The following is a 17,003-nucleotide window of genomic DNA, read 5'->3' as shown; positions in this document are numbered from 1 at the left end:
TTCATTGAATGCCTACTAAAAAATTCAAATCTGTCTTAAGTTTGTATGTCACCAAATGAGGGATTTGATAAATTCGTGTCGTTGCATTAGATATTTGGGGGGTCCAAATAGCTCAATGGGTAGAGTACTAACTTCACACACTAAGGAACCTGGGTTCAATCCCAGGTGAAGTTGAGAATATTTTTCTGACCCCCTTGTCCACTTAGCAGTGGTTGGGGTCTTTTGATCATTTAGATCTGTCAGAAAGTACTTTGTGATAAACGTGCGTCCTCAGGGCAGCAAGCAATTACTATTATCTTATGATGCTATAAAAATAGGATAAACTCTGGGGCATGAGGCCTTAGATCTGAAGGGAAAAAATCGAACAACAATATGTGAATGTGATGAAATTCGGAAAAGACAGATAAATGAAGTGCCTAGATGGGCATTCTTTTTAATTTTTTTTTCACTCTCAAATTTGAAAGCAAATATTTACAAAATCCTCAAAATAAATTAAAATAACGAAATTTTTTTATCCAATTAATCAAACTGTGATTGTGATTATTGATAGAATGTGCCTAAAATTGATAATCATACCAAAAGAAAGCTTGATCTCTGTTCTTTATTGATAAACCAGAACCATTCAGATGCTGTGAAAAATAATGCGCCAGTGATTATGTGAAATTGTATATTCAATTCTTAACCCAAACTACTAGCGCTTCACTTTTCATCTAATGAGAAACAGGCACCTGTCTATAATTTACTATACGAAGTGGTAATTCAGACTCGAGTCTGAAAAGTCTCCCATGGCTATTCGGAATCAAAGTCCAATATGCATGTGCAGAGACGGGGTGGAGGGGACGCTGGTCAGTGGGTAGAGGGTGGAAAACGGATATAGTTATAGAAATAGAAGAGTTCAGAAGAACTTGTTTTACCTTCATATATATCACACTGATACAGCTCAGCTCATACTCATACCCATACTTCGGCCTGAAGAAGGATGGTTGGTCCCTGTCTCACACTATCGCAATGTTTTTTCTTTGTCCTGATTTTATGTGCACATCGTGTTATGTTCTTAGAAAAGCTTTTCCTGTAGATCACAGTTACTTTCTCATTTGTTCTTTATAATTTCTGACTTCCACTTGATCTATGACTATGACTTTGTCGTTCTCAAATAAAAAAAAGGGGCGGGGGGAGGGTAAGACGTTCTCAAATATAAAAAAAAGGCGGGGGGGGGGGGGGGAAGACTACTTACGTTACTATACCATTTACTGTTATTTTCAGTTGCACCAATTCGATGGAATTATCAGTAATTAAAATAATAATTAAAAAAAAATAATAAAACAAAAACAAACAAAAGCTATATTGCCATGGAAGACTATTCTGACCGAGTCTGAATAATCAGTTGATTGCACATGCGTATTGGAATTTGAGTTCGAATAGTCACAGGAGACTATTCAATTCAGACTCGAGTCCGAATAGCTGCAGTCTTTACTATAATAGTAAGTAATAGTAATAGTAGGCCTAGTAATAGGCCTTGGTATCTAGCCTATCTAGATAGATATTTAAAGATGGTCAGGTCTAAATGTCAAGGGGGGGGGGGTGACTTGTTAAAAAGACAAGGAGAACCGATGATCGTAATAATAAGCAATTGAAATATATGTACTATACTTTACTACACAACAATGTTACGATTACACTATTGAAGTTGAAGAACCATAACATTAATTATTAACATTAACATAGCCGTGCCGTAGGTACCTGCCTAAACTTAAAACAGATTCAGCTAGGCTCCGACCTACCTGGCAATAGCGTTTTCATTCAGGTTTTCAAATATTTTCACTCTCCACAACTTCATTCTTTCCCATCCTTCCGCTGTTTTGACCCATTGCTCTCCCGGTGATCTCCAATCTTGACCAATGAATGGCATATTTAAGATAAGATAAACAACTGTTGAATGAATGAATTCGTAGAAACGTTAGGTTCAAGCCTTCGGAGAAATTGCGTGCTATTTGTTTGTAAACATATGCTAATATCAATCATGATTCCGAGGAGAATACAGTAGAGTTTTTTCATTGGTCGAAATACATTACTGTCAAGAACTGATTGGCCAAGAAAGAAATCAGCTGGGACCCAAACTGCTTGCAAGAACAAAGAAATTACGACTGTTATGAAGTTTGCTTTATTTTTAGGAAGCCAATTTTTCACTGTAACAAGTGAAACGAGCAGAAAACGACTGTGAAAAAATTGCTGCGCAATTGTTTGATACAGTGAAAAAGAAAATGCCTTCCTTATATTTATCTTGCTCCAAAGGAACGTAATTGATGCACTCACCTTTTTGTTATTGTTTTTAGCCAGCCATTTTTGATGAGTAGTTCTCATTATCATCATCAATATCGTTATCAAGAAACGAAGTGGTTATTTGTACTACCACTACAAATAGCGAAAACTACCGCTTTTCACTATTTGTACTCCCAGAACTGTTATGTGTTTAAAGTTGCAAACCACCGCTCCTTTACCTCTTTGTAGCTACCTACTCCCAGCACTCTTATGCGTTTAAAGTTGCATTTGTGAGCTTTCAAGGACCAGCCGACCAGCCTCCACTTTTCGCGGTCTTTCTTTGAGAAATGTGAAGCAAAAAAAAAAATGGCCCTCTCGGTAAACGAGACATTCTCATCTTTTCTCCAATTTGAAAACATTCGAAAATGAGAATAATGTACTTTTTATTAAAAAGTCAACACAGAAGGTAAGTAAACTAGATACGACAATTTTTTTCCTTAATTAAGTGGCAACTCATTTCTCGTCATTCTCACTCTAACTCTATCAACTAAGAAGAGTACACCTCAAACATTTGTCAGTTCATATCTTTGCTTTTATGAGGTCTATTTTCATTTTGAAAAGTTCAAAGTGAACAACTAAATGACGCCGATTCAGTGGTGTATTTGGTCTATCTTCATGTGAATAAATATTTTATTATCGACTTTTCCAAAATTCCAATAGGTCATTCATTTGTATGATACTCTATGTCGTGATCTATTTCTCCTTGATTTCAGCTGTCTCAGCTCTAAACTATACTTTTCTTTCTCAATAAATAATTCATTTTCTGTTTGCAATGTATTACAGAGATGTTGATTTACCACATGTAAAAATTTCAAAGTTGTATCTGAAGCTGTTTCTGAATTATACGTGATTATCCATTGGGATGCTGTGCTTTGGTCACATTTTTTCCTATTACTAATTAAGCTATCTATATATAGAGATTTTCCACCACATAAACGGTCATAACTTTTTAACCAGTTGAGACAGAGCGATAATTTTTCACTCTAATTAATGTTTCACTCCCCTTTATTTTTCTACGCTAAATTAATACCCATAGCCACTATTTTGAAAAATTCTTGCAAGTGCCTACTAAGAGGGTTGAACTTGAACCTGAACATGCTCCTTCTTCTTCTTCTTCTACTAATAACTACAACTAGATAGGTACTACGCCTCTCCTGAATGATCGGAACCGTTTAAGAAACTAAATTACGGGTTCCACCGGCGCAGCTCTCTAGACTTCCAGTCCCACAGTGCCCAGTATGGGCGGGAGACCTTACCCCCGATGTTCCTCGAGCCTCGAGGTAGTTTCACTTTATAGTTGTTTTAGCTTTTGAACTGTGGATCTTTTGTCAAACGTTTTATTTTAATTTTTCAAATTTAGTAGCACTTTAAAGGTCTGCGTTAGGTATCGCTCTGCTGTACTGTAATTGTAAGAGCGTAAGAATAACATGATAAAAGTACTGTAAAAGTATGCTGATGAAAATGATATTGACAATGAAATTATAATAAAAAGAAGAACAATAGAACTTATAAACAAATCAATAAAGAAGCTTTTAAAAAAATGAAATTTAAAAGAAGAAAAAACTGCCTCAAGAAGTGAAAAAAATTGTCCCTGTTGTTGAGATGTGAAGTGGACATAATCGTGTCTGTTAAGAATTAGAAGAAATGAAAGATGCCACTTTTTATTTTAAATGTAGATTGCACATTAGCAGAACACTAAAAAAAAAAAGTAAAGAAAGAAAATCCAATGTGGCAACTTGGTTGCTAGTGAAAAAAGTAAAATTACTCCGCTCAGCATTGCTGCTGGTGTGATGTCTAGTGTTAGTTAGGTGTCACTATATTAGAGTGATATCTTGTTACTTCATATTTTCATTTTAAAACCTGTAGAACAACTTGATTGATTTGTAAATTTCCTTATATGACCATTGTTTTAGTTTTCCGCAGCCATTATAATTCAATTTGAAATATTGAAAGGTACTGGAGAGGAGTCTTAGCGGGGGGTTTTTTTGTCTTGTTAGTTTTAGTTATAGGTCATAGTGCAGGTCCAAGTGTTGGAAATGTACAAGGTTTTATTTTTTATTTTAAGGTTAGTTGAAGGAATACTTTCCTTAGCTCAAGGAACGTGCAGAAGACCTCCCCTATTTACTACTTACTACTACTACCCAAGTACTAGTGCTAGACTACTTCTTCCGCCACCTCACTCCTAAACGGACTGACACCACAGGCAACTGATATTATTCTCTCTCTCTCTCTCTCTCTCTCTCTCTGAGTGTGTATCTGTCTGTCTATTTCTGCCCATCTCCCCTCTTTTTACTAATTAGTTTGTAGGTCTTTGGCAAATTCTCAAGAACAGCCAAGATATATGCGGCTGTGTGGCACTCACTTCCGGATTGGAAGGTCCTGGGGTCGAGCCTCGTCAAGGACTCACGTTCTCTCACTGTACTCATGTGTATGATTTCCTATCCGCTAAGAGCGTTGTCTGTCAGAAGAAAAACATCGCCTAACGTTCTACTTGTTACGTGTTGCTGCTAGTCATGGATCCTTAGTAAAGTGCTTTGAGCATGTTTGGTGGATATTGCGGCTTATGAAAGCTCAATTCTTTTTTTAATATTTATATATATATATATATATAAAAAAGATGCAGGATGATGACGGGCATGCGCTACTTTATGATGTAGTATAAACCATTCCTAATATATGATTTTGCTAAATAGGCCTACACTCAAATTTTACGAGTGTATCTGGTGGCAAATATTAGACACTCGTTGCCACTGTGATTTTGATGAAACTTGGCTTATACACAGATACATGAATTTTCCTAATACGGCTTCAAACATGGGATCTGAACTTCAATTTATAATGAAGTAATTTTTCGACAGCTTGATTGAATGTGACAAGATCCTTTTACTTAATACAATTCAATTTAGTGTGGTCTGTAGTTGTTTGCCTAATATTAGAATGCACAGAATTTGAATTTTTATTGACTTTAAATATTGAAAACAACATGCCTTTGGCTTTCCATTTGTGCCATTCCATTCAGCTTTTGACCTAGTCCCTAATTTGAGTACCACGTCACAAATTTAAGTTCTTCGAGAAAACTCTCGACTTACTTTCTTATTCTTCTAACGTACTGAACTGTAACACCTTTGTCTCAGTTGGAGAAAATATTGCAATTTTTAAACTTAATATTTAGGTATTTATGTTATGATCTTTTATATTATTCCGTGTTTTTCAGCTTCCATCATATCACCCTGAGGAAAGTTGGCTAATTTATGACTTTTGTGTCTATGAATGCAAGCAGGGCAAAAAGCAATTGACTTCAAGCGAAGGAGTTCGCCCTAACCAGAGGTAGGAGGTTGTTTTTGGACGGGGGCAGGAGGTGTTTTTTTACTTTTACATATTTTTAAAAAAATGAAAATATTATATGCACAAGGTTATAATATTTCAGAATAACTCGGAAGTAAATTATCACCATCAGCTTTTCTATCTTGATTGCCAAGACAATTTTAATAAAGCAATCAAACTGATTCTGAATTTTAAAACATCCAGAGGAAGAGGCAATGTGTGCCTATCTGCAGCTCATTTACAGTCTTCAGTGGGCGGGCTGCACGATGTAATGCAGCAAGACAATAGTTCAACTATTACCAGAACAGTTTTAAAAAGTGAAAGACTTGATTTGTTCAAAAAATCTGATTGCGCTGGATTAGTATTATTATTGAATGTCTTATTAAGATTTATTTTCAATTGCTCTATAATCTGCATGTTGAAATCCTTCACAATTGAGTTATGCAAGTGACAACGCTATTAATATTTTATCATACTATGTTGTGGATAATTTTATTATTTTGTAATAAAAAGTTTTTCTTACCATGCAGGACTCTGAAATTAATACTGGCTTCTGAGGGTTACAGGGGCTAATCACCCATGCGATAAATTGGTAAGACTCATTCATTTTATACTTATTTTCCATCGACATTTTGTCCCTACAGTTTTTCGCTGCCGAAAATTTTACACTTGACAACAATTAATCGCAAATTCTATTTTAGTCGCAATTAGACTCAATTTTTTGTATAAATATGTATTATTTTTTCTTTTCTTGTTACTTTATATTTTCAGTACTTAATTGTCCCTCCCCCCTCCCACTATTGAGTGTAATCCATGTTGCTCCCTGTCTTTGTTATGGATTAAGATTGCTCATTTTTTTCCTGGTTCTTGCGGGGGGTCTTTAGTTGGGATGCAGACAGTCAAATACAGTACCTTTCTTCTTGAGATGATTTTTTATACTGTAAATCATCTCTCTGTTATGTACTGTTATAGTTATAGGTTTTGAATATTATTGCATTATGTAAATGTTTTAGCAGGATCCTTTGCTTGTGTCTCGGTGAGACTTTGAGGTAATGTCAAAATTGGTACATCTTTGAGGTGCTCGTGAAATCTACTGTTCCCTATTGAATCAGTCACCATATCATCATCCTTTTTATAATGTTGTAAGCGCTATTAAGTCCTGTAAGACAATATAAGCAGATCTAGGTGGTGGTATTTTTTTGGGTCTTTTTTTTTTGTCTTTGTTTATTTTTTGTTCCAGATAAGGAATTTTAAGATTTGATGGTTGTCCATAGACTTTTAAAAATAAAATTTGACTTTGACTATGAGTACGGTGCAGTTATAAGTGCTTGATTTCTGAGGACTAATTATAAATGGTGACCACTCTATTGCGTTTTTGTATGCCATGAAAATGTTACAAAGACAATGAAGCGACATTTTTTGGGAATTCTGCAGTCATTCATTTAACCCTTGAATTTGATGAGCGCCTGTTGCATTTTAGTTCATTCAAGTATTTTAGAGTGACAAACACAACTCGTGCATTATGGGTTTATATTTATATGCAGATTTTTGTCTTTAAATTGTCAATAAAAAATAAAATGCTTTTTTTTGTTTTGTTAGCTGGCAGGTCTGAATTGAATGCTATTGCATACAATTTTGTACTTTTAATCTTTTTTCTTTTTACATTTAGCCATCCTCACTTTATCCGGAGAATCGCCTGCCCCTCGTGAATGAGACAGTGAAGGCTATGGCTAAAACAAAGGTGTCCACAACCCAACTTAGGCAATACATTCAATCAAGCCAAGGATAAAATGTATTGCCTAAAGATGTCGAAGATTTGCAGCGGAGATTGTTCAAGACTGATATTGACAGGACGGACGGTGAGACGGTACAGGAATTACTGAGAGAGATAGAGGAGGAAGGAGGTGTAACAAAGTTCAGTGTGAATGAGGATGGTGGTTTTGAGTATTTGTTTTAAGTAACGGGAAGAATGAGGCGTGATTTGAGTGTTTTTTGTGATGTGTTTGTTATGGATGTAACATACAAAGTAAATCGATATTTGTATCCACTTGTGAATATTATGTGCATAGATGATGAGGGTCATGGCGGGCGAAAGACTGGAAATCCATGACCAACCTGAAACTGACATTGTACAGTAGAACATGAAAGTAACGTACTCGGAAATAGCGAGTAAAATCTAAATCCCCGTTTTTTTCCCTTATTTGAGTCAATAAAATTAGCATGAAAGTAGCGAGTATGAAAAAGAGGTCAACTCGGAAATAACGAGCATTTCCTGCCCCAGCCTAGGACTGCGAACGAAGTAAAGCAAAACAAGAGACAATGGCAATTTAAATCTTTTTAGCCTAGCCTCTTTTCTTTTCTTATTTTTCGTTACGAGTAATATTACATAGTAGCCTAGTCTGTAGTAGTACATAATAGGCGAAACAAATTTGGGTGGGGGTTGGGTTTTGTCTGCGTGTGTGTGTATTGGGGGTGGGGGTAAATTATTCACCTAATGTGGTGCCACGCGACGCGCGAGGTAAGCACATGTCAACATGCCTCACTTCGCAGCATCGGTCAGCGAGTAGCATCGTTAACGAACGACACGATCAGCGAGAGAGGGGAGTGTGGAACCATTATTTCAATGGGTCAGTGATTGAGTGATGCGCTTGCTTACCTCATCAAACATGCCGAGTGCATACAAACACTCGCGCGCACACGCACACACACACACACACACTTCTATGTTCTTGTTTTTTCTAGTCATGATTTTACTTGAAAATAAAAACAAAAAAACAACAAAAAAAAACAAGCATTCTGCCACTTCTGTGAAGAAATTGAAATAGGGGCGACGGCTTTTACTCGAATTACACACTGAGGGGAATAACCAGCAATATTATAACCTTTCCTGGCAACTCGGGAATAGCGAGAACTCGGAAATAGCGAGTAATCAGGAGTGGACCCGTCGAACTCGCTATTTCCGAGTTCTACTGTACCAGTATGACGTGTGACAAATACACAGGAAGGACTGTATCAAATTGTATCTTCAGTGACAAACAGGATCAATAGCTTGTTTCAAGTTATGGTAGAACATCAGTTTCTGCAAAGAATCTCCCAGTTGGAACAATTTTTGACTCTTGTCTCTGAAGATAAAGACTTTGACATTGTCGACATGACTGACTTAATACAGACAAATCCCCATTCTAACCCTCTTTCTGACTTTTCAGAGACACCAGACATTGTAAATGCACGTACTGACCAGAGACCACAGACATTATAAATACACACTCTGCCCAGACAGAGACCACAGAAGTTATGGACACACAGACTGACCAGACAGAGACCGCAGACGTTATGGACACACAAACTGACCAGACAGAGAGACCACAGACGTTATGGACGCACAGACTGACCAGACAGGGACTCCAGATAACAGAGACATGCGACCATAAAGATGCCCTTGACACAACAGAGACAGTTAGACTGCGAAATTTTTCAAATGTGACTCTACACAGGAAATTTCATACAGAATTCCCTTAATACCTTTACTCATTGTCCATTCGTAAAATTTATTTTCATGTAATAAACCACCAAAAAAGTAAATTTTTAACGTGGGTGGGGGCTGTCACGTTACTGTAGAACGAGCTTAAGTCTCAATGGGATATTAGCTTTAGGCAACCACAAGTTGGTATTTTTCAAACCTGTTGCTATGCTATCTTGTAATGACAACGTCTCTCAGTCGCCAAACGTCACTAGCTATCCTTCACATAATGCAGGGTTGATTGTGTGAAGTACGTTTGGGGCCGGAAGATAGCAAGGCATAGTGCAGGCTACTGTACTGTGTCAGTCCGTGAACGGGTGACCAATTCATAGTACAGAGAAGGCAAATCTGTTCCTATATGTCCCAATAAAAATATAACACAGAGAAGGCCGAAACTGTGTTATACAGGTCGGTACAGAATAAAAAAAATATAACACAGGAGACCAAACACTGTGTTGTAGAATATCAAAATTTCAAAGGTGGTCGGTCAGTGACGAAATAAAAAGGGACATTATAAGTCGTAATATCACATCCCAATAAAAGAGTGTGATAGTAAAAAGGTGCCCGTTAACAATTGAGTCTGTCAAGTCTCTATCCAGATTCAAAAGGATAGTGCAAAGTCCTGTATGTAAAACAAATTTGAGAAGCATGGTTGTTCTCAATACTTGTTGGGTCGTGATCGGTATAGAGTGAAGTAGTGTTCATGATACACATCAGAGCAATGCTGTGTCAAGATTACAGAGGAGCAAGAAGACAAGATTTGTTTGTGTGTCTTTATATGTTACGGAATAGGTACATTTTGGTTGTCAAAACTTTCATTTTTATTTTGACATTTTCTTGATCTTTTAAAATAAAATTATAATTTAATTTAATCAACAGACTTGTTTAATAATTTAAAGATATACTTTTGTGGGGACCTTTTGTAAAATCATTAGTCTGATTGTAGTTGTAAATCTCTTTATATTCTAATGTCATAAAATCAGTGACACCACTGAATTCCTACCAGCGCTTTTACTCACTGAGTCCCTACCACCAGCGCTATTACTCACCCAGTCCCTACCACCTGGGCGGGGTTCCTGACCTCCCATAGTGGGCAGGGGGGTTCATACTGTGTCTTCTATCCCCTTATATCTGTTTTCCAACATGCTTTCTGTCTTTGTCTTGGAATGAGATTACTTGGTTTTGTCCTGGTCCTGGCTGAGAGGGAAGCAGTCGAATGTATAGTTAGTTTTGGGAGATGATATTTTTTTCATTGGAAATCATCTCTCTGTTATGTACTGTATTATGTTTTATTTACATATTATATTTGATTTGTTAACATTTGAGTGTATTCCTCTTAGTCGGGACCTGTGCTTGTGTCTGGATGAGACTTTTAGATGATCTTAAACTAAGTACTTTGATGGTGTGCTCTTGGTATCTACATCTGTTTCCCATTTGAACAAATTCCCCTTTGTCTTACCTTTTCTTGGGTGCTTTAATTGAATTCTATAACTTTTTACTATCCCATTTCTTCCTTTTTACTGGCGCTGATATGACCTTGATGTGTTGCAAGCGCCGTAAAACCCTCAAAAACAAACAAACAAACAGTCCCTACCAGCAGCGCTTTTACTCATTGAGTCATAGAGCTTTTACTCACTGAGTCCCTACCACCAGTGCTTTTACTCTTCCGAGTCCCTACCACCAGCGCTTTTACTCACTGTCACTGTCCCTACCACCAGTGCTATTACCGAGTTATAGAGCTTTTACTCACTGAGTCCCTACCACCAGTGCTATAACTCACCGAGTCCCTACCACCAGCGCTTTTACTCGAGTCATAGAGCTTTTACTCACCGAGTCCCTACCACCAGCGCTATAACTCACCAAGTCCCTACCACCAGCGCTTTTACTCATTGAGTCATAGAGCTTTTACTCACCGAGTCCCTACCACCAGCGCTATAACTCACCGAGTCCCTACCCAACGCTTTTACTCTTCGAGTCCCTACCACTACCACCAGCGCTTTTACTCACCGAGTCCCTACCACCAGCGCTATAACTCACCGAGTCCCTACCCAGCGCTTTTACTCTTCGAGTCCCTTCCACCAGCGCTTTTACTCACTGAGTCCCTACCACCAGTGCTTTTACTCTTCCGAGTCCCTACCACCAGCGCTTTTACTCACTGTCACTGTCCCTACCACCAGTGCTATTACCGAGTTATAGAGCTTTTACTCACTGAGTCCCTACCACCAGTGCTATAACTCACCGAGTCCCTACCACCAGCGCTTTTACTCACTGACACTGTCCCTACCACCAGTGCTATTACTGAGTTATAGAGCTTTTACTCACCGAGTCCCTACCCAGCGCTTTTACTCTTTGAGTCCCTACCACCAGCGCTTTTACTCACCGAGTCCTTACCACCAGCGCTATAACTCACTGAGTCCCTACCACCAGCGCTTTTACTCACTGAGTCATAGAGCTTTTACTCACTGAGTCCCTACGACCAGCGCTATTACTCACTGAGCCCCTTCCACCAGCGCTTTTACTCACCGAGTCCCTACCACCAGCGCTATTACAGAGTCATAGAGCTTTTACTCACTGAGCACCTACGACCAGCGTTATTACTCACCGAGTCCCTACCACCAGCGCTATTACTCAGCGAGTCATAGAGCTTTTACTCATCGAGTCCCTACGACCAGCGCTTTTACTCACTGAGTCCCTACCACCAGCGCTTTTACTCGTTGAATCCCTATCACCAGCACTTTTACTCGCCGAGTTCCTACCACATGGCTATTACTGAGTCCCTAACACCAGCGCTAATACTATTAGCCACCAAATCCCTACCACCAGGGGGGACAATATAAGCTCAAATTAGACCCCAAAAATTCTTACAGTGATGCAGAAAAAAACAACGAACAGATCTCTTTCAAATTTACACAAAATGTTTCTTACAACAAGATGGATAGGTTTAGCAATAGTCTTGAAAATAAATTTTTCAGAATTTTTTTTCGATTTCTTAGTGAAAATTTGGTGTGACTGACATGACAGGAAAAAAAAAATTGATTTAAAAATTCATAAAACTGCTAAATTTTTGTTTAGCCCAAAACCCAACCATCATGATGCAAAACACATCATAAGAAAAATTCTGACCAAATTTGAAGACAATCTGATGGGAAACAATCCAGATGTGAATGTTAGAAAATCAGAGAATGACGCACAATGAAATTTTGAGAAAATGAAAAATTTGTCTTTAATTTGATAATAAAGCTAATTATGCAGACAAAGGCCAACATTCATCAAGTATAACCAATATGGAACAAGAAAACAGTAATATTTTATAAATTGATCAAATTCGGAAAAAAATTATAAACGATTCGCTAACCCATACCTCTAAGAAAAAAAATTGCGAAATAATTTAATATCTGCTGTTATTCACCAAAAAATTACTTTAGTGGTCAAATATTAATATGCTTTATAGTTCTAAAATTCTTTAATTATATCTCATGAACGAATAATGTAATGTATAATTTGATGCTAAACACCAAAAATAACTGAATTAAAAAAAACAACTTTTTTAAGGGGCAACATAAGCTAAAATTAGACGTAAAACCCTAAAATTTCTAACATAGATGCACCAAAAACTAGCATATAAATTTCTTTCAAATTTAAACACAATGTTTCTTTCATAAATAGCTATATCATGAAAACTCTTGGAATAATTTTTTAGAATTTTTATTTGATTTCAACTGAAAATTTAGCGCGGATCGACAGGAACAAATGAATTTTAAAATTTATAAAATTGCTAAATTTTAATTTACCCCCAAACACTTACATCATGATGTTTTTTTTTTTTGTTTGTTTGTTGCTTTAGGTCTCTTCCAACACAATTGAGGTTATATGAGAGACCGCTGAAACAAAAAAAAAAGCAATCTAACAAAAATAGTACAAATGTCAATCAAAATCATAACCTAAAGATATCATAAGCTAAATTATAAATAACCAAGAACAAACAGGCAGAAGATTTACAGGAAAAAAAATATCCCCTGTCAAAAATACAATCACAAACCAAAGAAGCAGGATAGGCTAGTAAAGAGAAGAAGAAACGACATCACTACCGGATCGTACACCCATGCGAACATCATAGGTATATGATTCAAGGGTGATGCTCCCATTCAACCACCTGCACATCATGATGTAAAACACATCATAGAGAAAAGATTCTGAATAAATTTGAAGATAATTTAAAGGAAAATGATTGAGGTAGGATTGCTAGAAAATCAGACAAATGCCATAAAACAGACATTTGAGAAAGCGCAAGCTTTTTCTATAATTTGACATAAAGTTAAAAGGCTGATTTTGCAGACAACTAAAAGAAATGATCCATCAAACTTTCAAATATGACCGTAATAGGACAAGAAAACGAAAATTTTGTAGATTGATCTAAGTCTAAAAAAAATTATAATCGGTTCACTAACCCATACCCCTTAGATAAAAAAAAATGCTGTAAAATTGATTTTTTTACGCCCAGAGATAAAATAATTTTGTGGTCAAATATGATGTCATACCTTATGAATTCATCATTATAATCACAAAACCTAATTATTTACTGTATACAATAGGTTATACAGATGATTTCTAGATATATTAAATGATTTTTCAAAATATGATATGGCACGCTATCCTCATTTTTCATTTTTTTATTCTACTTGAGAAACAAGTCGTATAAAATTAGATATCTAGTCAAGTTGAACTGCAAAATCAATTCTATTTTAGACAATAAAACAGTTAAATAGTGCACTAGCTCTGAATAAAAAGCAATTTGCTTTCCCAAACCCTTGGAATAAAAATCTCTTTCGCCTCAATACAGAAAAAGTCAACACTACTTGTTTGCCACCACTTTTTTTGTAGCTCCACAAAGAGGGTTGATCCTGCTCTGGATGGAAAAATTGAAATAAAAAAGAGACACATTTCATTAGCAATTTTTGAAAATGGCATTATTGTCATAAAATGCATTTGTCAAAGACATAGCAATTTTTAAAAAATGATCATTATTCACACCAACACACTTGAAATTTCATTGGTTTTACATCCATAGAACAAACTCTTGGCAACAAACTATAGTCTGTCGTTAAGTTAATACATTCAGTAGTAATTCAATTCAAATGATGCTTTGCCATTTTCATTTAGAAAAATGAGCATTTATTTTATTGATCACCAATAAAAAATGTAAAGGCGCAATGGAGATTTGAAAACATTACTAACCATTGTCAAAAAGTGCATGCAGACACTCTGGTCTGCTGGCCCAGATGATGGTTTGCTGATTGATGAGTTTTGCCACAGGCAAAGGTTTGCCTCAACACACCTTGCCAGAATAGCCCTTGAGCCAGCATCTTTATGGATTGTCAGGACACCAGTAACGTCAACAGTGTTCTTTCATGTTAGCTGTCGATGAAAACAAAAAATTAAATTTAATTCACTACAGCAAAATAGGCACATACATGCCAATGCTAAAGTTTATAACAGCAACACTTCGCATGTTGAACGGGACATAACGTCTGTTAGGCGATATTACAATTTCTTCGGACAGAGACAACGCAGTTAACGGCCAAGTACACATTTTACAACTGAGTCCGGTGAGAGAAAGTGAGCAAAGTGCCTTTTCCAAGGGCTCAACTATGCGCCGAGCGAGGCTCGAGCCCAGGACCTTCCGGTCCAAAAGCGAGTGTCATACCACTACGACATAGCCGTACGTAATTTTTTAAAATATAATAAAAATAATCACACTAATATAATTATCTCACATTGTCATCATCATAGGCATTTCAAAACTACTAATAATACTACCACTACAGATATCTTCTCTCTCTCTCTCTCTCTCTCTCTCTCCATGAACATAACATACAAAACCCAATTTTCCGATATAAAAAAACAGCCCCCCCCAAAAAAAAAGTTTTGAAAAAGTATGGACGATGCATGCTGTGTCGGCCATAATAAAGATAATAACAATAACTGAATGAAAAGTATTTTTTTAAAGGACCCTGAGCCTGGAATGTCGTGAGTACTCGAAACCTCTTGATCTTGATAAAATTAGCAACCTTTTGACTGGGGATCGAACATTGAAACGCCTGGTTTTAATCGCCTGACATGGAAGGCTGATTTAAAATATTTGGGGGGGGGGAATTAGTATTTTAATTTTTTTTAAGCCCTGTTATTGTTATTTTTCACAAAATAAAGTAATAAAGTTAAGTAATTCGCGGTAGCGACAAATGTGTCGTCAGCTGATGCACAATCAACAAACACACAACCCCAAAGCATGTTTAGTTATAAAAATAAGAAATGAATTAAAATGTGCATTTCGTATGCTTACCTTGTAAACTGAGTATTCTGTGACTTGAAAAGAGTGAAGAATTACCAAAGTCCGTCAAAATCAACTGAGATGAAGTGGTCACTTTTTGACTTCCAGATAATTCATTGTATATTGCAGTTCTATCCGTATAAAATGTTATATTTTTAGTAATTACGCAAATTCTATTTTTAGTAAGAGTACAAATAAGCTCTGGCGTTATTTGCAGTGGTAGTACAAATAAGCGTAGCCATCAAGAAAACCAACAATATCAACATTCACATCATCACCACCATTCATTGTCGAATTCGTCTTTACCGTCATCCACATTATTTTGTCATTTATTTAGTGAAAACGTTTTTTAGGTAGGCTACCTGTTTCAGTCTCTTATAAGTGGATGCCAAGGAAAATAACAAGTGTCCACTCCTATAGACGGTGTGCGCTTGGCACAACAAAGATAACACAGGACTCCTTGTAGTCTGTGCCATAGAGAATACAGGACTAGAGACGACAAAAGGTAAGAAAACGTCATCAAAAGTGGCTAGTGAGAGGGCGAGCGCCGCCATTTTCTTTTTTATGCAACCAGGGACGCTGTGCGATTTTAAATCTCTAAATGAATGACTTTGACTGAGCTCGATTAACCTTGATTTGTGGACGGAAAATAGAAAAAAAAAGGCCAGGTTTATGATGATAAACCAAATTAGACATATTAAACTGCACTTTTACTTGTACATTTTAGACTTGGCTCCAATGATCGGGTTTATATTAATAAATTAAAAAAAAATATTATGAATAATTTATAACTCCCTTATTTGTGGGGCGATTTTGTCATTCGTGGTATCAATTTTATTGTAATAAAGAGATAGGAACTTGAGAGTTATTTTTTTTCTGACGCGAAATTATTACTTTGTAATTTTAGCACTAAGAAAAGTAGTTGGTAAATAAATTTGGTACACCTCTTTGATCTACCGCCACCGTCCATTCGTGTAGAATTGTGAATCTCACCGTCGATGTATTACGCTATTGTTACGCAAGGTATATAACACTTTTTTGAGTAGGCCTAAAAGCTAAAATCTAAAAGTAAAAAATATAATTCTGAGGAATTTGAAAATCACATTGTTGAAATCAGCTTGAAAAAAAGAAGAACATTGGTCCTTATTTCAGAAAAATCGGTTGAAAACCAACTGTTTTACGAATAAATTTGATTTTAAAAATTGCTTTTGTTTATTTTAGCTTTTTTTTTAAGCAACTTTTTTATTTATCGGCCGATTTTCTTGATTTTATATCATTCTTTATATCTCAATGAGATGAAATCAGTGATATACTTTGTTTCAAATGTAACTAGAACATAATTTGACTTTTTTACCTATCAACCGTGCCTGGATAATATATTCAGCAACGTGGTGATTGTGACGCAACTATGCCATGAGCGTCTTCCAGTGTTTTAACGATGGTTCAGTTCATTGTTGACGGCTGTTGACGGCTGTTTAGCCACGGGTGACCGTAGACATCAAAGGGTAGGCT

At 36.5% G+C, this 17,003-nt stretch overlaps 1 protein-coding gene and 2 long non-coding RNA genes across 7 annotated transcripts in view; 1 reads left to right on the top strand and 2 right to left on the bottom strand.

Moving 5' to 3' along the window:
• The window catches only part of LOC144978797 (F-box only protein 32-like), a 38,819-nt gene extending 36,673 nt beyond the window's left edge, over positions 1 to 2,146 (bottom strand). For 2 of the 3 annotated variants that reach the window (XR_013646599.1, XM_078925305.1), the window contains exon 1: positions 1,782 to 2,146. Coding sequence is in view for 2 of the 3 variants with exons in the window: in XM_078925305.1 (XP_078781431.1) it covers positions 1,782 to 1,909 (128 nt within the window). In the remaining variant the exon portion in view is untranslated. The remainder of the gene's footprint in view (positions 1 to 1,781) is intronic. The other variant, XM_078925320.1, reaches the window with a different exon arrangement.
• LOC144978806 (uncharacterized) lies at positions 1,932 to 10,035 on the top strand. Of its 2 annotated transcripts, none has more exons than XR_013646601.1 (4): positions 1,932 to 2,725; positions 5,534 to 5,646; positions 6,174 to 6,235; positions 7,313 to 10,035. It is a non-coding gene; the product is annotated as an uncharacterized LOC144978806 (long non-coding RNA). The 2 variants fall into 2 exon arrangements; XR_013646600.1 differs by lacking the exon at positions 1,932 to 2,725 and adding an exon at positions 2,737 to 3,599.
• A 2,326-nt stretch (positions 10,036 to 12,361) lies between these two features.
• On the bottom strand, positions 12,362 to 15,756 carry LOC144978817 (uncharacterized). 2 transcript variants are annotated; one of them, XR_013646603.1, is made up of 3 exons: positions 15,504 to 15,756; positions 14,399 to 14,578; positions 12,362 to 14,069 (listed from the first exon to the last, which is right to left on the bottom strand). It is a non-coding gene; the product is annotated as an uncharacterized LOC144978817 (long non-coding RNA). The 2 variants fall into 2 exon arrangements; XR_013646602.1 differs by lacking the exon at positions 15,504 to 15,756 and having other exon boundaries at positions 14,399 to 15,497.
• Positions 15,757 to 17,003: the final 1,247 nt, after the last annotated feature.

This window comes from Berghia stephanieae, chromosome 1 (genome assembly GCF_034508935.2).
Source record: "Berghia stephanieae isolate SIO BIC M18660-M18661 chromosome 1, UCSD_Bste_1.3, whole genome shotgun sequence".
In the NCBI taxonomy this organism is placed as follows: Eukaryota; Metazoa; Mollusca; class Gastropoda; order Nudibranchia; family Aeolidiidae; genus Berghia; species Berghia stephanieae.
Note: the sequence above shows the minus strand (reverse complement) of the source record. Positions and strands in the feature narration are given on the sequence as shown.